The 26924-nt window shown below is 43.6% G+C and overlaps 2 protein-coding genes across 10 annotated transcripts in view; one reads left to right on the top strand and one right to left on the bottom strand.

The window, feature by feature from the left end:
• The first annotated feature begins 11022 nt into the window (after positions 1–11022).
• On the top strand, positions 11023–14796 carry LOC130357903 (uncharacterized). Its single transcript, XM_056560656.1, has 2 exons — positions 11023–13355; positions 13726–14796. The coding sequence occupies exon 2, from the start codon at positions 13895–13897 to the stop codon at positions 14600–14602; it is 708 nt and encodes a 235-aa protein (XP_056416631.1). The 5' UTR covers positions 11023–13355; positions 13726–13894; the 3' UTR covers positions 14603–14796.
• Positions 14797–18593: 3797 nt separating this feature from the next.
• KLHL12 (kelch like family member 12) overlaps positions 18594–26924 on the bottom strand; it is a 140901-nt gene continuing 132570 nt past the window's right edge. For all 9 annotated transcript variants that reach the window (XM_056557524.1, XM_056557525.1, XM_056557522.1 and 6 more), the window contains 3 exons: positions 26808–26906; positions 26542–26728; positions 18594–19474 (listed from right to left, as the gene is read on the bottom strand). In XM_056557524.1, coding sequence (XP_056413499.1) covers positions 19348–19474; positions 26542–26728; positions 26808–26906 — 413 coding nt within the window. In that variant the 3' untranslated portion in view covers positions 18594–19347. The remainder of the gene's footprint in view (positions 19475–26541; positions 26729–26807; positions 26907–26924) is intronic.

Here is a 26924-nt window from a genome sequence, read left to right as displayed (position 1 = left end):
ACTAATTTAAATAAAAAACGTGACAGCCCCTTTCTGGGTGCTCGAATGCCATCCAGACAGCCAGTCAGTCCGCGCCTGGTCCAGGTCCACAGATGGCCCGGCCCACCAGGCAGATGCCCGGTGTGCCCGATGGCCAGTCCGGGCCTGCTGTATACAGCTTTGGAGTCTGTGTCATTCATTCTTCTCCCAGGCCTGGTCATTTATAATTATTGATTTGGAATCAAACAAGATATGAAGGAATCAATTGAATTCCCTATCAATTTTGCGTGTCCCTGGGTGGGCTTGAAGATGACTGAAAAAGCTGCATTATCGAACCTTCGGACCTCGAGGAGGAGCAGTGACACCTGGAACTACAGATTAATAAAACAGCGCTGTAGGGTAAGACTTTACCTTGCCTCCTCTATCTGTGCTTCCCGAGCTGATCCTGCTCCTTTGTCCGAGGGGGTAGGTATGCATGCTTTCAGTATAATAGTTTTCCTTCGAGTCAAAAGAACCCTTTTTAGAGGATATGTTGTTTGAGTAATATGTGGTTGGTCTCTGTTTGTCCATATATGTGTGTTTTGTCCTGTGGGGTTTGTATAAGACTAGGGCAGCGAGTCAGACAGGGAGTCTTTTAAAGTAATTAAAAGGGAATGTACCTGATGGGCCCCCTTAACCGATCCCTAGAAATTAAAAGAGAAGCAGAGGGAAATTTCTCTGGGAAATAATAGGGATGCCTCTTAAATACAGAGGGAAATATCCTGATAAGCCCTTATAAAATAAGGCAGGAATTATAGATGGAGGGAAGAGGGGGAGTACCCTAAAACATACGAAACCATGATTAATTTTGTTTGGGAAAACACAAACATATGGGTAGTAGTGCTATAGTAGGAATAAAGGGATGTAAGAAGTTAAAAAGATAATCAGTATGTGACAGTGATGGAATACTGAGTAATCAGTTTTGGAAAGACAGAAGGTTATGGAAAAGGTTGACAAGTTAAGTTGAATAAAAAGCTAATTGAAGAAAATAGGAAGTTATAGTCAGAAGCTTTCTGTGAAGTCCATGGGCCTCATTTACTAAGAGTGGAGTGTCAGTTTGTGTTTCTTTTTTGTGGTTTCTACATTTTTTTTACTTGGTATTTACTAATCTGTCGCACTTTTCCCAATATTTTTTGTCGCAGGGAAAACATTCTGTTGCACGGTAATTTCTGTCGCATGGTTCTGTCGCACGGTAATTTCTGTTGCAGGGTTTTCTGTCGCACGGTAAAATCTGTGGCATCCATACGGCTAAGTTTCTACTTGTTTTTTTAGGGGGGAAAATGGCAAGAAAAACGACATGTGGATTTTAACTTTGGCATTTTTGCCGGCGGTTTTTATTCTTTTTTGGACCTTAGTGATCCAAAAAAGTGAGGGAGATACCTTTTTTAATAAAATTTCGTAGGGTACCATTAAAAAAAAAATAAAAAGTTACAGTAGTGAAGAAAAAAATTGTATCTAACGAAATTCATATTTTTTATAACATCATTTTTATTAATTTTTAAAACAGGGATCAATTTATGTGGGCGGGCAGGGACCTAAAAATGTAGCCGACAATAATAAAAATGTAGTGTGTATGTGTGCTTTTCACTTTTTTTCTTTATTTTGTAATTTTTTTAGGTAGTACTACTACTCCCAGCATGGAACACACTATTCCATGATGGGAGTAGTAGTACCTGTACTAATTGACAGATCGCCCGTTGCGATCCTCCTGTATAATGTATAGATGCCACTCTTGATTGATGCTGTGATTGGCCAGATGGTTCCAGCCAATCACAACTCTCTGTGGGAAATATTAATATGTGTATATATACGTCAGTGAAGGGGACCATAGAATAGTGGCCGCATCTATACATTATACAGGAGGATCACAGCGGGTGTCAGTAGTGACATCCACTGTGATCTTTCCTTAACTGCAGGTACTACTACTCCTAACATGGAGCACACTCTGCTCCATGCTGGGAGCTGTAGTACCTGCATTAATAGACAGATCGCAACAGGTGACAGAAGTTACACTTGCTGCGATCTGTTACATAGTTACATAGTTAGTATGGTTGAAAAAAGACATACGTCCATCAAGTCCAACCAGGGAATTGAAGTGAAGGGTGTAAGGGGATAAGGGAAAGGGATGTAGTTTTATAATTCTGCATAAGCATTAATGTTATTTTGTTCCAGGAATGTATCTAACCCTGTTTTAAAGCTGTTAATTGTTCCTGCTGTGACCAGTTCCTGAGGTAGACCGTTCCTCACGGTAAAGAAGGCGTGTCGCCCCTTTAGACTAAACCTTTTCTTCTCCAGACGGAGGGAGTGCCCCCTCGTCCTTTGGGGGGGTTTAATCTGGAACAGTTTTTCTCCATATTTTTTGTATGGGCCATTTATATACTTATATACGTTTATCATATCCCCCCTTAAACGTCTTTTCTCAAGACTAAACAATTGTAACTCCTTTAATCGCTCCTCATAGCTAAGATGTTCCATGCCCCATATTAGTTTAGTCTATTAATGCAGGTACTACAGCTCACAGCATGGAGCAGAGTGTGCTCCATTTTGGGAGTAGTAGTACCTGCAGGTAAGAACAGATCACAGCAGGTATGACTACTTACACTCACTGCGATCATCCTATCATTTGCAGAGATGCGGAGCGACTGTATACAGCGCTCACATCTCTGCACTATACTCCAGCTGGCCATTCACTCATTCATATTTCCCTCAGAGCTGTGATTGGCTGCAACCATCCGGCCAATCACCACTCTGGGCGGAAAATATGAATGAGTCATGTGAATTTGTTGTATGGGGATGCAGCGCTGGAGTCCTTTCTTCTGGAGCCCACTCTGCTGTACCAGATCTACAGGGTGGGCCATTTATATGGATACACCTTAATAAATTGGGAATGGTTCGTGATATTAATTTCCTGTTTGTGGCCCATTAGTATATGTGAGGGGGGAAACTTTTCAAGATGGGTGGTGACCATGGTGGCCATTTTGAAGTCGGCCATTTTGAATCCAACTTTTGTTTTTTCAATAGGAAGAGGGTCATGTGACACATCAAGCTTATCGGGAATTTCAAAAGAAAAACAATCATGTACTTGGTTTTAACGTAACTTTATTCTTTCATGAGTTATTTACAAGTTTCTGACCACTTATAAAATGTGTTCAATGTGCTGCCCATTGTGTTGGATTGTCAATGCAACCCTCTTCTCCCACTCTTCACACACTGATAGCAACACCACAGGAGAAATGCTAGCACAGGCTTCCAGTATCTGTAGTTTTAGGTGCTGCACATCTCGTATCTTCACAGCATAGACAATTGCCTTCAGATGACCCCAAAGATAAAAGTCTAAGGGGGTCAGATCGGGAGACCTTGGGGGCCATTCAACTGGCCCACGACGACCAATCCACTTTCCAGGAAACTGTTCATCTAGGAATGCTCGGACCTGACACCCATAGCACATTATGGGTGTCAGGTCCGAGCATTCCTAGATGAACAGTTCCCCCTATGTTTATTTTCAGCCAGATTCAAACCAAGCAGCAACTCTTCCCGGCACCCCTGTGGCGGTGGGTACCAGGGTAATAATTAGGGTTTAGCGCTAGCTATTTTTGGGGCTAACTCTAAGCCCAGGCTTAGTAATGGACTCCATCTATAATACAGCTTCCACTACTAAGCTACTACAAGAAAAAAAAAAAAAACACAACACGTTTAAAAAAAAATTATTACAAAAAAACACTCCCCCACAAGCCCTTGTTGACCATTTTATTAACATTGAACAGAAGGAAAAATGATCATCGACGCAGTCCACCGAATCCGAAGTCGTCCACAGGATACAAGGATCTGCGATAAGGAAAAAAAAACCAAGAAAAATAGGTTAATACATTTATCACCCACCCACGCATCTCACTTGCCACACGACTACAACTCCCAGCATGCCCTTACAGTAAGGACATGCTGGGAGTTGTAGTCATGTGGTGCGGGAGATGTGCAGGTGAGTAACAAGCTTGTCACCTTGCCCCCCCCCCCTGCATGACTACAACACCCAGCATGGTAGTTGTAATAGTGCTGCAGTGGGCAGGTGACAAGCTTGTTACCTGCCCCACAACTACAACTCCCAGCATGCCCTTACAGTTACTATAAGGACACGCTGGGAGTTGTAGTTGTGCAAGCCAGGGAGGTGGGCGGTAATGCGCTTTGCTCCCTGGCCGGCGGTGATCAGAAAATCACTGTAATTTCATATTTCCCGCCGGGTCTCGTGACATGGGACCCGGCGAGAAATTTGAATTGACAGCAAACTCTGCAGCACCGTAGCAAAGGGAGCCCGGGCTGACATAACACTGCAGCCTCCTGGGACTCCCGCAGCCGGGCCGGGACATGTGCAGGAGCGGTCCCTGCCATCCTTCAGCGTGTACTGCAGAGCTGAGTGATGGCAGGCACGGCTCCTGCACATCTCCCAGCCCATCTGCAGGAGTCTCGGGCTCCTTTTAACATATAACGGAGCCGTGGAGTTTTAGTCCCTACTGTAAGATCAAATTTCCCGCCAGGTCCTGTGATTGGCTGCTCGGTCCTGGCCAATTACGGGACCCAGCGGGAAATGTGAAATTACATTAGGGACTCCAAAAACTCCACAGCGCCGAGGTGTGCTAAAGGAGCCAAGGCTGACATCACTCTGCAGCCGCCTGGGCTCCGTCTGATTCTATCCCCTCTACCCTCACTTAGAGGAGAACTCCAGACCATAAAAACTGTCCCCCATAGTGCCGGCAGTAAAAAAATTAAGATGTACATACCTTCCTCCGCTCCCCTGGGGCCTCCGGTAACTGGCTTCGGTCTCCACCGCGATCCACTTCCTGGTTGCCGGTGGTCAGATGAATCAGCCAATCACCAGCCGCAGCGCAGTCCGACTCGGCTGGTGATAGGCTGAGCGGCAGTGTGACTTTTCGGTACCGGCCGCAGGTGTCGGTGTAGTGAAGAATTTTGTGTCCTGAAGCGTTTTCACACGGCCGCTCAGCCTATCACCGGCCGAGTCGGACTGCGCTGCGGCTGGTGATTGGCTGATTCATCCGATCGCCGGCAACCAGGAAGTGGATGCGGCGGAGACCGGAGCCGGTTACCGGAGGCCCCGGGGGAGCGGAGGAAGGTATGTACATCTTTATTTTTTTACTGCCGCTATGGGGGACAATTTCTATGGTCTGGAGTTCTCCTTTAATGACGGGGGCACTGATTTGCATTCCCCGTTGTCTCCTACGTGCCCGCTGCCTGCTACAAGACTACAACTCCCAGCATGCCCTCACTGTAAGGGCATGCTGGGAGTTGTAGTCTTGCAACAGGTAGCAGACAGATGGGAGTTGTGCGGCGCGGGCGGGAGACAAGGTGGGGATGTAAATCAGTGTGATCCGTGATCAGGTAGTCAGAAAAACAGAAACATAAGCAAGGTTCAAGCTGGTGTAGATTCCTGGAGCTTTTTAATCAGATGAGCCTAGATCTGCGACAGTCACAGTTGATAACTTAGGGTGCACTGGAAAGTGAAAAAACGTAAAAAAGCGGAGTTGCGCCAAAGTTGTGCCAAATATATGGGAAAATAAGCTCTACAAACTTTGATAGATCTGGGCCAATATGCCTACTGTATGTTGGCATCATAAAGTTGACATGTTTTTACTTTTGGAAGACATTAGAGGGCTTCAAAGTATAGCGGCAATTTTCTAAATGTTCACCAAAATGTCAAAATCAGGATTTTTCAGGGACCAGTTAAGTTTGAAGTGGATTTGAGGGGCCTTTTTGTGAGAAATGCCCCTTAAATGACCCCATTATAGAAACTGCACCCCTCAAAGTATTCAATATGACATTCAGTAAGTGTGTTAACCCTTTAGGTGTTTCACAGGAATAGCAGCAAAGGGGAGGAGAAAAATCTAAATCTGCATTTTATACACTAACATGTTCTTGTAGCCCCATTTCTTTCATTTTTAAAAGTGGTATGAGTATGGAAATACCTCATATGTTGACATAAAGTGCTCTGCTGGCTCACAACATGGCTCAAGAGGGTAAGAGCAACTGTGGGAGTTTTTTAAAACAAATTTTGCTGTCATGGTTTTTGGAGGCCATGTTGCAAGGAACGTAACAAGGGGTATAGTGAACCTTGACACCTCACAGGTGTTTGACGACTTTGCGTTGAAGTTGGACGTGAAAATGGAAAATGTAATTTTTAACACTAAAATGATGGTGTTACTCCAAATTTTTCTTTTTCACAAGGGGTAATAGGTGAAAATGGACCCCAAAATTTGAAGCCCAATTTCTCCCAATTAAGAAAATTTAGCTGTCATGGTTTTTGGGGGGCATGTTGCATTTAGAAAGTCCCCAGGGTGCCAGAACAGCCAAAAAATAAATAAATAAAAATAAAACACATGGCATACTCTTTTGGAAACTACACCCCTCAAGGAACATAACAAGGGGTCCAGTGAGCCTTAACACCTCACAAGTGATTGACGACTTTGCATTGAAGTTGGACGTGAAAATGGAAAATTTGATTTTTAACACTAAAATGATGGGGTTACCCCAAATTTTTCTTTTTCACAAGGGGGTAATAGGAATGGAAGTCAGGGGCCATGTGCATTTACAAAACCCCCCCGTGGTGCCAGAACAATGGACCCCCCATATGTGACCCCATTTTGGAAACTACATCCCTCACAGAATTTAATGAGGGGTGCAGTGAGCATTTACACCCCACTGGCGTTTGACAGATCTTTGGAACAGTGGTCTGTGCAAATGAAAAATAAAATGTTTCATTTTCACAGACCACTGTTCAAAAAATCTGTGGTGTATAAATGCTCACTGTACCCCTAATTACATTCTGTGAGGGGTGTAGTTTCCAAAATGGGGTCACATATGGGGGGTCCACTATTCTGGCACCATGGGGGCTTTGTAAACACACATGGCCTTCAATTCCAGACACATTCTCTCTCCAAAAGCCCAATGGCGCTTCTTCTCTTCTGAGCATTGTAGTGAGCCTAGAGAGCACTTTACATCCACACATGGGGCATTTCCATTCCATAGAAGAAATGGGGTTACAAATTTTGGGGGCATTTTTTCCTATTACCCCTTGTGAAAATTAAAAATTACATTTTCATATCCAACTTTAACAAAAATTCTTCAAATACCTGTGGGGTGTTAAGGCTCACTATACCCCTTGTTACGTTCCCTGAGGGGTGTAGTTTCCAAAATGGGGTCACATGTGTTTTGTTTTTTTTGCGTGCATGGATGCCCTTTGGCTGTCCGTGCATGCTGGGGGTTGCAACCACCTGCAACCACCTGGAGGCACACTGGTTGCAAAACACTGAGTTAGGTAACAAACTCTCAGTGTTACGCAACCTGTGTGTCTCCAGCTGTTGCAACTACAACCTCCAGCATGCACTGACAGCAGAAGGGCATACTGGGACTGTTAGTTATGCAACAGCTTATTCCAGCATGCCCTTTGGCTGTCCGTGCATGCTGTGGGTTTTAGTTATGCAACAGCTGGAGGCACATCGGTTGCAAAACCCCTCAATGCAAGCCTATGGGAGGGGGCGTGATGTCACACGCCGCCCGCCCTGTAGTTGCCGGTAATCAGTCCCGGAGCGAACAGGGACTGATTACAAACGGGGTGCCACGTGCAAGATCACGGGGGTCCCCAGCGGCGGGGCTCCCGCGATCAGGCATCCAAAGGATAGGGGATAAGATGTCTAAGCACCGGAGTATCCCTTTAATTCAGTGTTTCCCAACCTGTGTGCCTCCAGGTGTTGCAAAACTACAGCTCCCAGCATGTCCAGACAGCCGAAGGGCATGTTGGGAGTTGTAGTTATGCAACAACTGGAGAACAGTTTGGAGACCACTGTGTAGTGGTGTCCAAACTGTAGCTCTCCAGATGTTGCAAAACTACAACTCCAAGCATGCTCAGAGTGCCCAGGCATGCTGGGAGTTGTAGTTCGGTAACATATGAAGGGCCAGATGTTGTCGAACTACAACTCCCAGCATGCCTGGGCAGTCTGGGCATGCTTGGAGTTGTAGTTTAGCAACATCTGGAGTGCTACAGTTTGGACACCACTGTATAGTGGTGTCCAAACTGTGCTCTTCCAGATGTTGAAAAACTACAACTCCCAGCATGCTGACACTGTCCAAACATGCTGGTAGTTGTAGTTCTGCAATATCTGAAGTGCCAGATGGTACAGAACTACAACTCCCAGCATGCCTGGGCAGTCTGGGCATGCTTGGAGTTCTAGTTTTGCAACATCTGTAGGGCTACAGCTTGGGCACCACTGTATAGTGTTCTCCAAACTGTGGCCCTCCAGATGTTGCCTTTGGCTGTCTGGGCATGATGGGAGTTGTAGTTTGGCAACTCCTAGAAGGCAGCAGTGAAGGTCACTTACTACTGATCATCACTGCTGCCTCCACCGCTGCCACCGCCTCCTCACTGCGGCCGATCCCGGCCTCCTCGTGACTTCGGTACCTGCCTCCATCGTCCCCCCCTGCTCTGCCTGACATCCAAGGGCGGGTAGAGTGGGGATTTCAACTGTAACACCCCCCTGCCCCCAACCAACCAATGGCAGTGGAAAGGAGGAGGTGACATCACTGCCACCTCGCTCCTATCCTTCAGGATGATCGGAAATGTCTCTGACATCTCCGATCATCCCTATTTTCCAGGCTATCGGGTCATCAGAAACCCGATCAGCCCAGAATCGCCGCAAATCGCTGATCTGAATTGATCGGCGATTTGTGGCGTTTGCCAATATGGGGGGACCTCGGAACACCCCTGGGCGATATGCCGGGATGCCTGCTGAATGATATCAGCAGGCATCCCGGTCCGGTCCCCACCCGGCGAGCAGCAGGGGCCGGAAGAACGCAGGGCGTACCTGTACGCCCTGAGTCCTTAAGGACTCGGAAAGGGGGGCGTATGGGTAAGCCCTGCGTCCTTAAGTGGTTAAACAGATTCTGGAATAGAGCACCCCGAACGGAGCTCCAATGCAGATATGAACTTGGCCTTACACTAAGCAGTGAACCATTGTTGCAGACTACCCCCTAGCATTCTCTAGCTCTCCTGCACATAGCAGTAGCTAAGCCATAACCTGCTTTATATGTTCCATCTTGGTCTCTCTGTTACTAGAGATGGACTTAGCCTAACAGCAGGCAATGACCAGCAGACTACTGCGAAGAGAGACACCTAGTGGCCAATACTTTTTTCTGGGATATAGAGATGTTTTTGAAAAATGAAAAGATTTCCAAATGTTACAGATCACATAGGCTATAACCTGGAGTGAAGTTGTTTAAAATGACAGTGACTACTTAAACTATGTCTACACAAAAAGCAATTTCTATTAAATCCAATGGAAAAAATACAGTACAAAAAAATAAACAAAAAATAGTCCCAAATATTTTATGTACACATAGCATAAGGTGTCACTTAAAGGGCTCGTTCACACGGGCGGATCCACAGCATGTTTTACAGAAAGCCGTTGCGATGCGTGCGAGTATACTGCGCATGCACGCGGCGAATTGCACATTACAGTGTGTTTGCCTGTAGCAGCGGATTGGGTCCATCATCGGCGGATCTGCAGCGCAAAATACACTGTGGATCCACCCGTGTGAACGAGCCCTTATTGAGCTTCCTTACTTCACTTTCTCAGGGTAGGTTTATACTGCCTTAGTGCTCCCATAAGTTGCATCGGTTGGCCTCCTAAGGAAAACGGGATGGTGAAGTATACCATTAACAGAGGCATGGAACTCAATTGATTTCTATGGTTGAACGGAGTCATCTAGTGCGCCACCGCGCTCATCAATATTCATCTCCTTGATAAGTGGAGCTGCAGGAATGGGACCTAGGGGATGGCGGCAGAGGTGCAGGTACTCTTCAAACCCAGCTCCACTACAGTTAACAGTTCATTTGCATATTGAAAGATTGTGAAATATCTTGAGCATGGCTGAATGGATTGGGGTAAGGAACACATAGTTTTACTCAGGATCACCCACACTAACCACCTTTATATTCAGGTTAGTGGGATTGAACTGTCATTCCATTTCGTCGCACACAAAGGGTTAACATATTTCCTTTTCCTACTGGACAGAACAATGTGACTCATTAATCAATTAAATCATAAGGTACACCTGGATAACTAGTTTACAGACTAGCCATCCTATAGCCTTAAGCCTATATGTCTATGAGGCTGGCTGGCTTGTGGTATCAGCAGGCTTCCAGTACCTCTCTGGTTCATGTCTCTTCCCAGAGGTTCTGAGAAGCGCATGAAGGCAGTATCAGGTAAGTATTTAGGGACAGGTCTTGTATCGGGACCCGGTCTCTATTTATGCTATCTTAGCAGCTGCCTAATGGCTCCTTGGTATCTGATTCCGGCGGCTGTTCATGTGATGCTCATCTATCAGTGAATCTACTTCCGGGGCAAGATGCGACCTTCCAGCTACATAGTTAGTACGGTTGAAAAAAGACATACGTCCATCAAGTTCAACCAGGGAATTGAAGGGTAGGGGTGTGGCGCGATATTGGGGAAGGGATGGGATTTTATATTTCTTCATAAGCATTAATGTTATTTTGTTCCAGGAATGTATCTAACCCTGTTTTAAAGCTGCTAATTTTTCCTGCCGGTTCAGTGGCACTGGACGCGCATGATGTGACGTAGCGCCTGCGAGACATGTCGGCGCCAGAGGAGGTATTTAGGTCTGGCATTCGGCGCATCTCATCCCAGCCTTGCTGGGTGCGTGTCCTTTCCAGTCACAAGGTATGTGGATCTATATTCATCATGCAGCAGATATGTCTGCTGCTTATGCTATATGTTGTTTCTAAGCTTGCTTCAATTACTTTAAGAATGTGTTCTTATATATATATTAGGAGATTTCCCTACCGTATCTTATGGGGCTTCACAAAAATTAAGCGCTGCTGGCTGCAGTATATTGTATAGTTTTGCGGCTACCCATTTCATCTGTCTTTCTTTAGGGAAAGTCTTTTTTTTTTTGTTTCATTAGTGATCATGCTCCCTATGCTACTTCAGTTATTATTTATAGCTGGTTGTTGTTTATGTGCAGGATGGATGGTTCAAGAGAAAATTCCTCTAGGAAAAGGAGAAGAAAGGAGCATTGTCAGTTATGTCTACATTGTAATCAGCCTTTACCAGATGGCTTTCCAGTCAGAAGCAAAGGAGTTATTTGGTTGGTTCAGGTCTAGTCTTAAGTCTACTTTATCTGAGGTAACTAATCAGCTCAAAGCAATATACACTAAGGTTTCGAAGTCTTCTGCACAATCTGTGTTTTCATCTTCTGTTTCGTCATCCTTTGATGATGAGGTGGCGACATCCAGCAGTTCAGTTATGCCAGATAAAGGAGCTCCAGAAGATTTGTATTTGTTGAGGAAAGAGAAAACTCATTCCTTGATCAAATCTGTAAAGAAAACGGTCAAATCTGTAAAGAAAACGGTTGAAGGTGAGCCGTCTGAGGAGAGTTTACCTAAAAAAGCAGCTCTTTTTTATTTTCCTGCAGCTGGTCCTTATTCTCTTCCAGGTCAACCTCTTTTGGATCATCTTATTAAGGCCTAGTGGCGTAAGCCAGAGAAAAAATCGGATATGGGGGTCAAGATTTAAAGCCGCTTATAACATTGATCCGGGGAGCTCAGAGGCAGAGGTTCCATTCCTAAGGTAGACTTGGTGGTAATGAGACTTTCAAAAAAGTCTATGTTTCCATCTGAGGAAGGCTCTCTCCTAAAAGATCAGATGGACAGAAGGGCTGAAGGTTCGTTGAAAAGAGTGTATTCGGCTGCCGCCATGTCTTGCAAAGCCTCTCTTGCATCGGTCCCAGTGGGAAGAGCTCTCTGGATGTGGCTTTCTCGCCTTACAAGAGATCTCCAGGAGGGTGTTCTGAGGGAAGAAATTTTGAAGGATCTTCCTGGCATGAAGCTTGTGCAGATTTTTTGTCAGATTTTCCACTTGACATTTTAGTAGCTCAATTCCAAAATTCTGGCCAATTCAACACCAGCCAGGAGAGCTCTCCGGCTCAATGAGTGGTCAGGAAATACCATGGCAAAGAACTATTTTTGCTCTCTGCCCTTCGAAGGGGGAAATCTTTTTGGTTCTCAACTGAACCCAATTCTGGAAGGAATGAGCAATAAAAAATTAGCATTTTTCTCTAATGCCCACATTTTCTTCAAGGCAGGAAACAATTTAGGTAATCTCCTCAACATAGAAGGTATTTTGCGCAGAGGAATAGTCAACAAAAACAGGCTCGTAATCAAGCCACATCTTTCAAGAAAAAGTCTCCTCTGGGTGGAGACAAATCAAAGGGCTTTTGACGCCAGCCTCACAGTCCCCAAAGTCGGTGCCAGGCTCTCTCTATATTCCTCAGTTTGGTCTCCAACATCCTCTGACTTGTGGGTGGCATCTGTAACCTCCAGAGACTATGCTTTGGAGCTGAAAGTTCTTCCTCCAGACAGTTTCTTTATCAACAGAGGAAATGTTCATGTAAATTCCCTTGTGGCAGGGTTCGTCCAAAAAGGCACCCTAGAGCCTGTTCCAATCGGGCAAAAAAGGTCTCGAAGTCTACTCCAGAGTCTTTGCAGTGCCCAAAACAGAGGGTACTTGGAGACTGGTTATAGACCTTACTACCCTGAATACATTCATAGTCAAGAGAAGATTCAAGGTGGAGTCAATCTGGTCAGTTGTGGCAGTGTTGGAGCAAAACAATCTCATGGCTACAATCGATTTAAGGGATGCCTATCTTCACATCCCCATATGACACCGGAGATTCCTTAGAGTAACTCTACTTATGGATCACCAAGTCAGACATTTACAATTTACATGCCTCCCGTTTGGCCTGTCATCAGCTCCACGGGTGTTAACAAAGATGGCAGTGGTCCTAGCGGCACATCTGATACTGTAGGGAGTGAACATCATCCCGTATTTGGATGACTGGCTGATTCTGGCTCACTCCAGAGATCTTCTCCATCATATTCAGATCATGATCTCAGTGTTGGAGGAACATGTATTTCTAGTGAACTATCAGAAGTCTCGTCTCACTCAGACATCCACAAGTTTCTGGTATTCATAATCGATTCATCTGCCATGAGGCTGTTTCTCTCGGAGGACAGGAGCCAGAAGCTGAAGGTTGTCAAACTGATCAACAGCACAGAAATGGCAGTTTGGTCAGCTATGAGTGTGCTAGGTCTGATGATGTCCTCGCTGGATGCGGTGCCATGGGGATGAGCTCACATGAGACCTCTACAACTGGACATCTTAACCAAATGGAACAGGAGGCCTTGGGGATTAGACAGGACAATGTCCTTGTTTGACTCCATGAGACAAGATCTTTCCTGGTGGTTGCGTCTGGACAAGGTGGGTACAGGAAGATCTTTGGGGGGAGATTTATCAAAACCTGTGTAGAGGAAGACTGGTGCAGTTTCCCATAGCAACCTATCAGATTGCTTCTTTCATTTTTCACAGTATCCTTTAAAAATGAAAGAAGAAATCTGATTGGTTGCTATGGGCAACTGCACCTGTTTCTCTACACAGGTTTTGATAAATCTCCCCCTTTGTCCCTCAGGTTCTCCTTATCACGGATGCCTCTGCCAGCGGTTGGGGAGCACATTTGGGCAACAGTTGGGTCCAAAAAAGATGGTCCAGGTCTGAGGCATCAATGTTCTCCAATCGAAGAGAGCTTAGAGCGGTATGTCTAGCCTTGTCTCATTTTGTTTCTCTATTACAGGATCACAGGGTCCTGATTCAGTCAGACAACCTCCCGACAGTGTTCTATCTAAATAAGCAAGGAGGAACGAGATTGTCCCAAATGATGGAGTGAAAACTTATTATATCCTGGGCAGAGGACCACCTCATCGACTTGCATGCTGTCCATATTCGGGGTTCCTTGAATCCCCATGCCTCAGCAGGAAGGAGGTCAATCCAGCGGAGTGGAGCCTGGACGAATCAGTCTTTCATCAAGTAGTCCAGAGGTTTGGTCTGCCAGAGATGGATGTCATGGCAACCAGAGCCAATCGGAAGCTTCTGCACTTTTGCTCCATTTATCGGAGGGACCACCCAGACCATCTCGACGACCTGTCTTTCTCCTGGAACAACAGATTTCTCTATGCTTTCCCTCCATTCCCGATGATCCCTCGGATGCTTCTCAAGATCAAGCAAGACAAGGACAAAGTACTAGCAATTCTTCCATTTTAGCCAAGGAGGTTGTGGTTCCAGCTCACATTAATGCTTTCGAGGGTCTGTCATTGGGAACTGCCAGCCCATCCGGACCTGCTTCTTCAGGAAGGACTGTGTCATCCTGCTCTCAACAAGTTAAGACTCACAGCCTGGCTCCTGAGAGGCTAACCCTGGTTTCCAAAGGCCTATCAGAAGATCTCATTGACTTACTATCTGCTCCAAAAAAAAACTCCACCCTTAAAGTTTACTCTAGAGTGGTCAAAGCCTTCCAAGCCTGGTGTATGGAACATCATATCACCAATCCAAATATATCACAAGTGCTTCAGTTTCTAAAGGAAGGTTTTGATAAAGGACTCAAACCAAACACTATCCAGGTACCGTTTTCAGCTATCAATGATTTTCAGCTATCAATGAAGTTCCCTTTCTAATAATCCCTTAGTGAAATTTTTTTTAAAGCTTTTTCAAATCTCAGACCCACTGTTAGGCCACCTCTTCCTTCATGGGATCTACCATCAGTCCTCAAAATCCTGAAGATTTGTCTTTTTGAGCCTATTGTCATTTCTGTCATGAAAAGTTATTTTTCTTGTGGCCATGCTATGTTACATCAATAAGACACAATCCTTCAGGCTATCGAATTCTCTCTTTCTTCAGTTTGTGGGTCCTAATAAGGGAAAGCCAGCGTCTAAAGCATCTCTCTCAATATGAATTAAGGATGTGATTTCCTTCTGCTATTCTGCTTTGGGTAAAGAATGCCCTATTCAGGTGCATACCCACTTGACCAGAGAAATGTCCACTTCCTGGGCTAATTTATCACTTGGATCAGATCTGCTGAGCAGTGACATAGTCCTCCTCAGACACCTTCGTCCATCACTATAAGCTGGATCTCATGGCTGGCAAGGAGGCGTCCTTTGGCAGGCAAGTGCTGGAAATGGCTACGTCCCTTTGTGTGCTGCCGAGGGACGAAATGGAAGGTTTAAATTTACTTACCAAAATGTTTTCTTTTCATGAGTCCGAGGCAGCACAAGTTTCCCACCCTATTAAAGGGGTATTCCAGGATTTTTTTTTTTTATTTGACTATGCTACTGGGGCTGTAACGTTAGTGTAGTTCATAATATAGTGTCTGTACCTGTGTGTGATGGTTTTCTCACAATTTTTCTGTGATTTTCACCCCAATATTTATTTTTAACAGCATACAAAATGACTGTTGTCTCCAATTTTTCCCAGGTTGCAATGCAGCCGAGACCTGACTCACTAGTTAGCTGATGACAGGGAGCCCGTCTGCTTCAATGGGTGGAGCGATCGCTTGGTGGGAGATCAATCTGCAACTAATGCAACAGCTGTAGGCACCCTGATTGAAAACCACATGTCTTTTGAATGGATACAGCTCATTTATGTTTCAATGGGTGGGGTGGCTGATGTGTGGAAGGGAGGAAAATGGAATTATGGAATTTGTAGTCAAAGAAAACAAACAGGAAATACCAGTTCACAAAAAGCTAGCCACAGTATTATGGTAATATCACAACATAGCCATTTAGCCCCAAGACAAGCGCAGATCCTTCCTAAGCATGTCCATTACTGTCTGCCAGGTACGTACTAAAAGCACCTTATGCTGGATAACCCCTTTAAATGTTCATTGCTGCATACTACACAGTATGTTTGTGGTTCTTTGGGGGTTTATACCCTAGGGGAGAGGGTCAGTTATCCAGGTGTACCTTATGATTTGATTAATTAACGAGTAACATGCTTCTGTCCAGTAGGAAAAGGAAATATGTTAACCCTTTGTGTGCTACCTCGGGACTCAGGAAAAAAAATAAAAAGGGGTACTCCAGTGGAAAACATTTTTTTTAAATCAACTGGTGAAAGAAAGTTAAACAGATTTGTAAATTACTTCTATTAAAAAACATTTACCCTTCCAGTACTTTTAAGCAGCTGTATGCGACAGTGGAAATTATTTTCTAATTTCTTTTTTTGTCTTGTCCACAGTGCTCTCTGCTCACACCTCTGTCCATGTCAGGAACTGTCCAGAGCAGTATAGGTTTGCTATGGGGATTTTCTCCTGCTCTGGACAGTTCCTGGCACGGACAGAGGTGGCAGCAGAGAGCAATGTGGACAAAACCAAAAATAAATTAAAAAAGAAAATAATTTCCTCTGTAGCTTACAGCTGCTTAAAAGTAATGGAAGGGTAAAGATTTTTTAATAAAAGTAATTTACAAATCTGTTTAACTTCCTCCGGTGGAAATCGCTTTCCACCGGAGTACCCCTTTAACTTAGGATTGGATGCCTTTCTTGAAAAAAAAATTTCTCTTAGTATGGGGCAATTGGCCCCTGCTGCAATGTTTTTTTTTTTTTACTTCCTTTGGATCAATACAGTAGGGTTATAGGTTGGGACTTGACTGACTGCTTTTTAAAAATCTTTTTATTAACCCCAATAAGGGTCTATTCACACATACAGTGTGCTGCACATATTTGATGCAAATGATTTGAAGCTGTATTCAGTTATTTGGTTTCCATTGAAATCTGCAGCATAAAACCTTGCCCATCAAATATGTGCAGAATACTGAACCTGTGAATAGACTCTAAAAAAGTTATCCACAACTTCTGGAATGTACTTACATAGTCCTCCTGGCACTATTCACTGCTCCCCGATGCACCATCCTCCTCTGCCCACTGCTCCATTTCTTCTCCGCTCTTTCCTCCTGCACACCCTATTAACTCCTTAACAATGCCGGACATATATTTATGTCCTGCGCTGGCTCCTGCGATATAATGCAGGGTCACATGGTGACCCCGCATCATATTTGGTCGGTCCCGGCGGCCATCTCCGGCCGGTACCCGCAGCTAATACCGGACATCACCGATGCCAGTATTAACCGTTCAGACATGGCGATCAAAGTTGAATGCCGTGTCAGGGTATCAAAAGGGTTAAGCCTCCTAACAGAGGTGGTGACTGGGGGAAAATGGTATTCAGACGGGAGGCGTTTTGGATCTTCTGTCTGGATACCAGATTCCCCCGAGGACTTAACCACAAAAATGATCTAATGTACATTTTCTAAATATACCATCAATACTGCTGTGATTTTTATACATTTTTTCCTGTATACTGTTTTGTTCCTTTCTTTCTACCTGAGTTTTCACACAGCTGTGAATTCTCATACCAAGTTGATTAATGACTGCCCCCACCCTTCAGGTGGGTGGATCTCTTACCTGGTCTACTACATTTACTACAGGTATAAAGAGAGGATCAGGTTCCTACATATAACTATTGCTATGATTAAGGTTTATTAATAAATCGAAACGCGTCAGCATTTCATTTGGATTTTCATGGGGTCACCTATTTGTTGTTTTGCACATTTTTAAAGGATCTAAATAAAATTTATTATTTTTTATATGGAACCTGGAAACTCACTTTCTTTCAGGTTTAATTTGGCACAGACAGAAATTGTGGCACACTGCAACACACCTCGGAACACAACCCGATAAAAGCATGTCAGGTTTAAAATAGTAAATCAGGGCCACTATGCCTAAACAAGGTTAAAGTACAGAGGTTGTTTTGAGACAACCCGTTTGAGATAGTGGAAATAGAAATTTCTTAATTTGTGACAGTTTTGCGAGTTGGTTACTTAGCTGATATATAACTGCTGCGACCCTACAGCTCTGTCATGTAGTTGGTGGGACCAATAAAGGCAGTACTGTTACCTCTGTTTTGAAGACCATGCCATGTATGTGCATGCAGAAATAAAAGAAGCAAAAAATTGATTGTCTTAACCCTAGAGTGTCCAACTGGATTGTAGGAGAAAATGCTTTAAACCTATGCTGTACTTTTTGGTAGGTGGTGTATGTTTCCTTGGTAAATTATGTGGCAGAAATCCGTATGCATGTTGCATTTTTTGTCTAATACCCATCCTGCCATCCCAGTTTTGTGTACTTAAGCAACAGGTCATAATATTCATGAGTATATAACATTCATGAAGAAAATTATGGCATGTACGGTATTCTCATTAAAAACAAACAATCGCCTTTGTATTGTACAAGTTCTCCCAATTGCATTTTGGCATGTCATCACATCTGTCACCCCACATCTGTCATCAGTGTCAGTTAGGAGCCCTCCCACACTAATATGATCGTTTACATCTAGTATCCAAAAGGAAAAAAGTTGAAAAAAACCTGATACAAAAATGACTGACTGGTTGCAAATTTTACATAAATTTTCATTAACTTGAATAAAAAAACTAAACTTGAAACTAAAAAAAATCAAAAACAAAAGATAGATTGGAAAAAAAAATGCAAACAGCTGGCAAGACTAGAAATCCATAAAGGGACCAGTCATCAGATCCATTGCAAAATTAACTGTAGCAATGGACCAAAGAAGGGAGACATCGGAAGAAAAAAAAATAGGCATATCAAAAGGTAAAAATAATCCTAGTTTTCTAACCTGTTTATTGCCAAACATTTCAATGACACAATTCTAAACATAGAAAAGATGTGCCAGATTTAGCAAGAAGATTGAGTGTCAGAAAGTAGGTAGATGTTGCTTTTCCTAACATTCAAAGTTATTATCTATCCACAGAATAGGTACACTGTTGGGAAGTATAGACCTCTCTTCTCCTGATCGGTGGGTGTTTCAGTATTCAGATCAGTTATACCCTATCCAGTGTATAGCAAATTTAAATACTGGAATAACCCCTTTAAGTAAAATAGGTAATTATATATCAAGATAAAGCATTTAACTTACAGTATGACAGGTAGGGTCTGGAGTGTCCCTGTAATATAACAGTTTTAAACAAGTTTATATTTTTTTATTTACAATATAGAATTCAGTTAAGTGCATATTCGTGCATGTATGTGTCAAATGGCATTCCCTTGGCACAAGACAGTATAAGTCGTAACCTTCAATGCACCATCCACGAAAAATTTTGCACTAAAAATAGTTATTTCCGATACTGAAATGTAGTTTGATATCAAAAGTCTTATAAACAGAGGTCTGTGGCACAATGATGAGGCACCTTTTGTTTCACAGTTTAGAATGACCTTTGTCTTTGCCAGTTTCAATAAGCTCCAGTGGTTGGCAGGCATGTGTATTTTTTTTCTATTTAAGTGGAGGTCAAAATTCACATTTTTCCCACATAGTATAGTCCAGCAGGACAATTCAGTTCCAGTATTACAGTCTTTGTTCTCATTTTTCCCGAAGGACACAGACACCAGCATCACAGCGCTGTGTTGCCATGGAAGTAACTACATCCCAACTGTCAATAACTGGATCGTAGCATTCAACACTGTTCAGTAGTGAATTACCATCATACCTAGAACCAAAAACATTAGTTAAAACATGTATAATGTGGTATCATTTAAAAAAAAAAATATGTTTCTGAAAATTCTGGAGTTCAGCATAGAAAGGCTCTGCCATGGTGGCAGACCTCAAAACTAAGCCATAAAAGTAGGCTAGGGCCTGAAACTCCACAACATAATAGTGTTGGAAAGTAGGCCACCAGATTATTCAACAGAAAGAATTAAAATTACTATTGAGATATGCGGTATAACAAAGTTTTGCAGAGTCCACAAACTGCTCAAAGGCATGCAACTTTTTAGAGATATATGCATCTTATACAGACTTTTGCTTTTTTTGACAGATCTATAGTATGTGTTGAATCTACATTTCAAGTTTTACAGAAAACCTCAAGCGGTGGTGTATTTTTAAGCTTAAAGGGTTACTTTGGTTATGTAAAACTTATATGGAGTGGCTGACTGCTGGGATCCCCTGCAATTTCCAGAATGGGGCCAGTCTTATATGTCAGTGCGCTCAGTTCCCCACCTTCCAAGAGTAACTGGTCACAGGAATGACACCCCACTACACCAATAATCAACGGCCACACCAATGTTCGGCCTCAGCTGGAGATTGGCAGAGCGAGATGTCACTCACAAGACCAGTTCGAGACCCCCAGACGGTGGGGGTCGGAATGCTCTGAAGTAAGACGGGCCCTGTGCTGGAGATTGCTGGGGGCCCCAGTAGTCAACCCCCGCAGGAATCAGACACTTATTTCCTATTCTGTGGATAAGGGCTAGGTCTTACTTAAAAGACAAACCCCTTTAACCTCTTCAGGACACATGTCGTACCGGTACGTCATGGGACCCTGGTACTTAAGGACCCATGAGGTACATGTACGGGCGTGGGAATTTCGGTCCTTGCCACACGGCGGGCAGGGATCGGACCGGGGTGAATGCCGATATCCATCAGCAGGCACCCCGCGCAAATGCCCAGGGGGGTCCTCAGACATCCCCCCCCCCCCCCCGTCAGCGATCGGCGCAAATCGCAAGTGAATTCACACTTGCGATTTGCGCAATACCGGGTCATTACGGGTCTATGGTGACCCGGAATATAAGGGGGATCGCGGTTGTCCAAGGCACCCTCGATCCCCCAGAAGGGATAGGAGTGAGGTGGCAGGGGTGCCACCCCTCCTATCCCTGCTATTGGTCGTCAAGGAGAGACGACCAATAGCAGATCGGGGGCGGGGGGTACCTTCGTTTTCCCAGTTATGCCCACCCACAATAGGCGGGGCAGGACGGGGAAAGCGACAGGGACCGGTGCCGAAGGTAACTTACAGATCTGCAGAGGCTGCGGGCGATGGTGATCGGTGCTGCGATGTCGTGCGACTGGCTCCCTGGATCTTACGGAAGCCGGTGAGTTGCCTAGCAACATCTGGAGGGCTACAGTCCGAAACCACTATACAGTGGTCTCTATACTGTAGCCCTCCAGATGTTGCAAATCTACAACTACCAGCATGCCCAGACATCTGTTTGGGAGTTGTAGTTTTGCAACAGCTGGAGGTCTACAATTTAGAGAACACTGCATAGTGATCTCCAAACTGTAGCCCTCTAGATCTTGCAAAACTACAACTCCCAGCATGCCCACACAGCAGTTTGCTATCTGGGCATGCTGAGATTTGTAGTTTTGCAACAGCTGGAGGTCCACAGTTTGGAGATGACTGTGCACTGGTCTCTAAGTTGTAGACCTCCAGATGTTGCAAAACCCAGCATGCCCAAACAGCAAACAGCTGTCTAGGCATGCTGGAGTTGTACATTCACACGGGCAGGTTTACATTAAGTTTCCTGTGTGAAGTTTGAGCTGTGGCAAATTTTTCCCCGCAGCACAAACTACTAGCGGGTACTGACCCTAACCCGCCAGTCCGAATGTGCCCTAAAAACTCTACACTACACTTTACTAACACATAATAAAGGGTAAAACACTACATATACACCCCCTTACACTGTCCCCCCAATAAAAATGAAAAACGTATTGTATGGCAGCGTTTCCAAAACGGAGCCTTCAGCTGTTGCAAAACAACAACTCCCAGCATTTCCGGACAGCCACTGACTGTCCAGGCATGCTGGGAGTTTAGCAACAGCTGGAGGCACCCTGTTTGGGAATCACTGGCGTAGAATACCCCTATGTCCACCCCTATGCAATCCTCAAATGCGCATGGCGCTCTCTCACTTCAGAGCCCTGTCGTATTTCAAGGAAACAGTTTAGGGCCACATATGGGGTATCGCTGTACTCAGGAGAAATTGCACTACAACTTTTGGGGGGCTTTTTCTCCTTTTACCCCTTATGAAAAGGAAAAGTTGGAGGCTACACCAGCCTGTTAGTGTAAAAAAAATTTTTTGGGGGTGATGCATACTTTTTATTTTCACAAGCGGTAAAAGCAAAAAACAGGCCCCCAAAATTTGTAACACAATTTCTCCTGAATACGGAAATACCCCATATGTGGACGTAAAATGCTCTGCGGACACATAACAAGGCTCAGGAGTGAGAGTGCACTATGTACATTTGAGGCCTAAATTGGTGATTTGCACAGGGGTGGCTGATTTTACAGCGGTTCTGACATAAACCCCCAAAAATAAATACCAACATGTGACCCCATTTTGGAAACTACACCCCTCCGCGGAACGTAACAAGGGGTATAGTGAGCCTTAACACCCCACAGGTAAAGTTGGATGGGAAAATGAAAATAAAACATTTTCTCACTAAAATGCTGGTGTTACCCTAATTTTTTCATTTTCAAAAGGGAAAATAGAAGAAATGGGGTTACAAATTTTGGGGGGCTTTTTTCCTGAGTAAGAACATACCCCATATGTGGATGTAAAGTGCTCTGTGGGCGAACTACAATGCTCAGAAGAGAAGGAGCGCCATTGGGATTTTGAAGAGAAAATTTGTCCAGAATTGAAGGCCACGTGTGTTTACAAAGCCTCCATAGTGCCATAACAATGGACCCCCCCCCCCCCCACATGTAACGAAATTTTGGAAACTACACCCCTCACATAATGTAATAAGGGGTACAGTGAGCATTTACCCCCCACAGGTGTCTGAAAGATTTTTGTAACAGTGATCCGTGAAAATGAAAAATTTTATTTTTCATTTGCACAGCCCACTGTTCCAAAGATCTGTCAAACGCCAATGGGGTGTAAATACTCACTGAAAAGAACCTCCAAACCCCAGTCACCGGAGTGACGGTATAGGACATTATAAAAGGAAGCACTTGCATATACACGTGGCCATTTGTCTCTTAACCCCTGAGGACGTGGGTCATACCACGAAACATGTAGGGGAGACAGATTGATTACATTTTATTTGCAGCACCTTCCCCAATCGACAGTGGTCTGCAGCCACTGTCAAGTACATATTACTGTGAACTCCAGATAGGAGAAGCTACACTAGTTGAGGGAATAGCCTGCTAATTTTATTCACTACAGGGGACTTTTTAATAATAATAGTGAAATAAAAGTGAAGTTTTATATATTATAGTTAGGGAGGGAATTTTCAATAGGGGTTTTTCACCCCGTCACTCCGGTGACTGGGGTTTGGAGGTTCTTTTTGGTTATTTAACCCCGTTCCCCCCTGGGCACTAAAGTTTTTGTGTTAAATACTCACTGCACCCCTTATTAAATTCTGTGAGGGGTGTAGTTTGCAAAATGGGGTCACATGTGGGGGGGGGGGGGTCAACTGTTCTGGCACCACAGGGGGCTTTGTAAACGCACATGGCACAAGCTCAATGGCACTCCTTTTCTGAGCATTGTAGTTCACCAGCAGAGCACTTGACGTCCACACATGGGGTATTTCCATACTCAGAAGAAATGAGGTTACAAATTTTGGGGGGGCATTTTGTCCTATTATCCCTTGTAAAAATTTTAAATTTGAAGGAAAACTAGCATTTTTGTGAAAAAAAAAAATCATTTACACATCCAACTTTAACAAAAAGTCATCAAACAACTGTGGTGTGTTAAGGCTCACTGGACCCCTTGTTACGTGCCTTGAGGGGTGTAGTTTCCAAAATAGCAGGCCATGGTTTTTTTTTTTTTGCTGTCCTGGCACCATAGAGGCTTCCTAAATGGGACATGCCCCCCAAAAACTATTTCAGAAAAAACTCACTCTCTAAAATCCCACTGTCGCTCCTTCCCTTCTGAGCCCTCTACTGCACCTGCCGAACAATTGACATACACATGAGGTATTTTCTTACTCGAGAGAAATTGGGTTACACATTTTAGGAAGATTTTTCTCCTTTTACCCCTTGTAAAAATTCAATAACTGGGTCTACAAGAACATGCGAGTGTAAAAAATGAAGATTTTGAATTTTCTCCTTCAATTTGCTGCTATTCCTGTGAAACACCTAAAGGGTTAACAAACCTTTTGAATGTCATTTTGAATACTTTGAGGGGTGCAGCTTTTATAATGGGGTCATTTATGGGGTATTTCTAATAGGAAAGCCCTTAAAATCCACTTCAAAACTGAACTGGTCCCTGAAAAATTTCGATTTTGAAAATTTTGTGAAAAATTGGAAAATTGCTGCTATACTTTGAAGCCCCCTGATGTCTTCCAAAAGTAAAAACATGTCAACTTTATGATGCAAACATAAAGTAGACATATTGTATATGTGAATCAATATATAATTTATTTGGAATATTCATTTTCCTTATTAGCAGAGAGCTTCAAAAAAAATTCAGAATTTTCAATTTTTTTCATAAAATTTTGGAATTTTTCACCAAGAAATGATGCAAGTATCGACAAAATTTTAACACTAACATAAAGTAGAAAATGTCACAAAAAAACACTCTCGGAATCAGAATGAAAGTTAAAAGGATCCCAAAGTTATTAATGCTTAAACTGAAAGTGGTCAGATGTGCAAAAAATGGCCGGGTCCTACAGTGAAAATTGGCTGGGTCCTTAAGGGGTTAAGTCAACAGCCGATGTAATATATGGAGCACAGGCCATAAAATTGTTGAGGTATCCATCTAAAAACAAATTATACACTGGAAAAACCAGTCTATCAATAGCTCTAGCAACCTACACGTAGCACAAGTAAGCAAATTATATATTCCTCCCTTTGTTCTCCTGTATAGCTCCTTGAATTTCTAAAAGTTTTTTTGTTTCGAAGAGATCTGTCTCCATGGCAGGTTCTTCTACAAAATTATCCATCACTTTAAATTGGGTTTTACCATTATAGACTCCTGTCCCCTATTCAAAGGATATGGAATAAGTGCCTGCGCTATTTTGTGAATGGGACAAGATTCTGAATGGAGTGGCAGTGCACAGAATAGAATGGTGCGCTTTCGTAGACAATGAATCGAACAACGAACAAATCAATACAGCCTTTGGTTAGGTAATGAATAGTAAATCAGCAGTGGCGCTAGTGCTGCAGCCTCTTCAAAGTGTATATGCACTACTATAAACTTAGTAGCAGTAGTGCAAGGAATAGCTGTTGCCATCTTCACTCGAAAGGAACAATGCTGCACTGGCTTGTGATAAATCGTATGAAGATGCAAGAATGAGTGCGGGGCTTGCACAAGCACTTTGGCCTTTTTAAAACAGACTATTAGCAAATGTGGCAGGAGTATCTGGACTATCTCAGTTTACAGGCCTTAAAAGTAGTTATGCAGGAATAGAAAAACAGACCTAATGTTTTTAAAAACAGCACCACAGCTGTCCTCAGGTAGTGTGTGGTATTACAACTTGTCTCCCTTCATGTCAATGGAATGGAGCTGCAATACCACAAAAACGGAGTGGTGCTGTTTTTGGAAGAAAGCAGCTCTGTTTTTCTAATCCTGGATAACCCACTTTAATGGTCTTAATTTCAGTAGGACAGTTTTTAAAGTAGATTTCTTGTTTGTCTGTGCCTTTCTTCATCCAAAGCTTGTATGAATACGAAGGCACAGGTAGGATCGGTTATATCTTAACTATAGATCAAGGCCTTAACATTGTCAAAACCATAATGAAATCGATATATACTGACTGTATGTGTATATATATATATATATATATATATATATATATATATATATAATTTCAACGATTACTGAATTAGGAACAGTCGTGATCAATAACGCAGTACCACATTGTGGCATTGTCATGAGCGGATAATGCAATTACCTCTTCTAGGTAAATGATAACTTAAATGACAACTGCCCCTGCGATCTCCTGAACAGGGTTCCCGCATTAGCGCTCAGTGAGAGCGCTGACGCGCATAACGTCGACTTAGAGACATACCACAGTATGTCCTACCTAGAGAATGACATACCACAGTAGGCCAGCAAACCCAGCAGTACAAATTCGGGCAAAACATTTCCACAATAACCATGTGGCACACCTTGTATTGACTGGGATTCAATAGCTGAAGTCTGGTCAGGGTGCCCCTGATGATCTCATATTTTTGCAAACAGCTCCCATGGGCCAAGGCAACATAGGACCTTGGACACACTGTACAGGTTTGGAGTGACAAGTCCTGTTTCCTGCTCAACCATATGAATAGTAAGGTCTGCATATGGTGTAAGCAGCATGAAGCTACACTCATAGATGCATCTTTGGGGTTCAACAGGTCAATTATGCCAATATCACGCTCTGGGAAGCATATTCTTGGCACACCCTAGTGCCATTGGTCATCATATCACAATTCTTGAATTGCAGAAGTGATAGGGACCTGTTAGCTAACTGTCCGCACCCATATGTTCAGGAGCTTTTTTTCCCCCACAATCACCGTGCCACCTTTTAAAAGCCCAAGCTCGGTGTCATAAGGTTAGAATCAAAAGGGAGTGGTTTGAGGAACAAAACAATGAATCCTCCACGCTGCCTCGGCAGACTCACCACACTGTAACCTATATGAAAATGTTTGTGATATGCTGGAAAGGACTTGTAAGATCAGCTCCCACTCCTGAAAACTGATGTAACGGCTGCAGAGAGCATGTTTGCTACCTTATGGAAGATGAGGCACTCAATACACTGCCTCAACCATTTCAGTCACAGTCATTTACTCCTACTTATCCGATATTGATGGACTATCCTAAAGGTCATACAGTTCCACACAGGTAATTTCAAAGTACACACCCAGCTATGGCATACAGTCTACCACGTAAAACTGTGGCTCCAACATAGCAGCGTGGTGTAGTCATGCTAGTCATTGTTGTCCAGGAGTCTGTACGAATATTGTAGGCTTCCACAGATGAAAGATGAGCAGTTCCATCAAAACCTCCCACCACATATATGTGATCATTGAGGAGCGCCACACCAGCACCTGTAATTACAGAACAAACAATGGCACACATCCCTGAAAAGCAACATATAAAACTATAAGACATGAAAGTCTTTATTACCTGAGCGTTTCGTAGCCATGGGCGTCACGTGGCTCCAGTGCCCAGTGTGAGGATCATATCTTTCAACAGAACTCAGAATGTTTAAACCATCATAACCACCTGAAACTCACATTCAAA

The sequence above is a fragment of the Hyla sarda genome, chromosome 2 (assembly GCF_029499605.1).
Source record: "Hyla sarda isolate aHylSar1 chromosome 2, aHylSar1.hap1, whole genome shotgun sequence".
Classification (NCBI taxonomy): domain Eukaryota; kingdom Metazoa; phylum Chordata; class Amphibia; order Anura; family Hylidae; genus Hyla; species Hyla sarda.
Note: the sequence above shows the minus strand (reverse complement) of the source record. Positions and strands in the feature narration are given on the sequence as shown.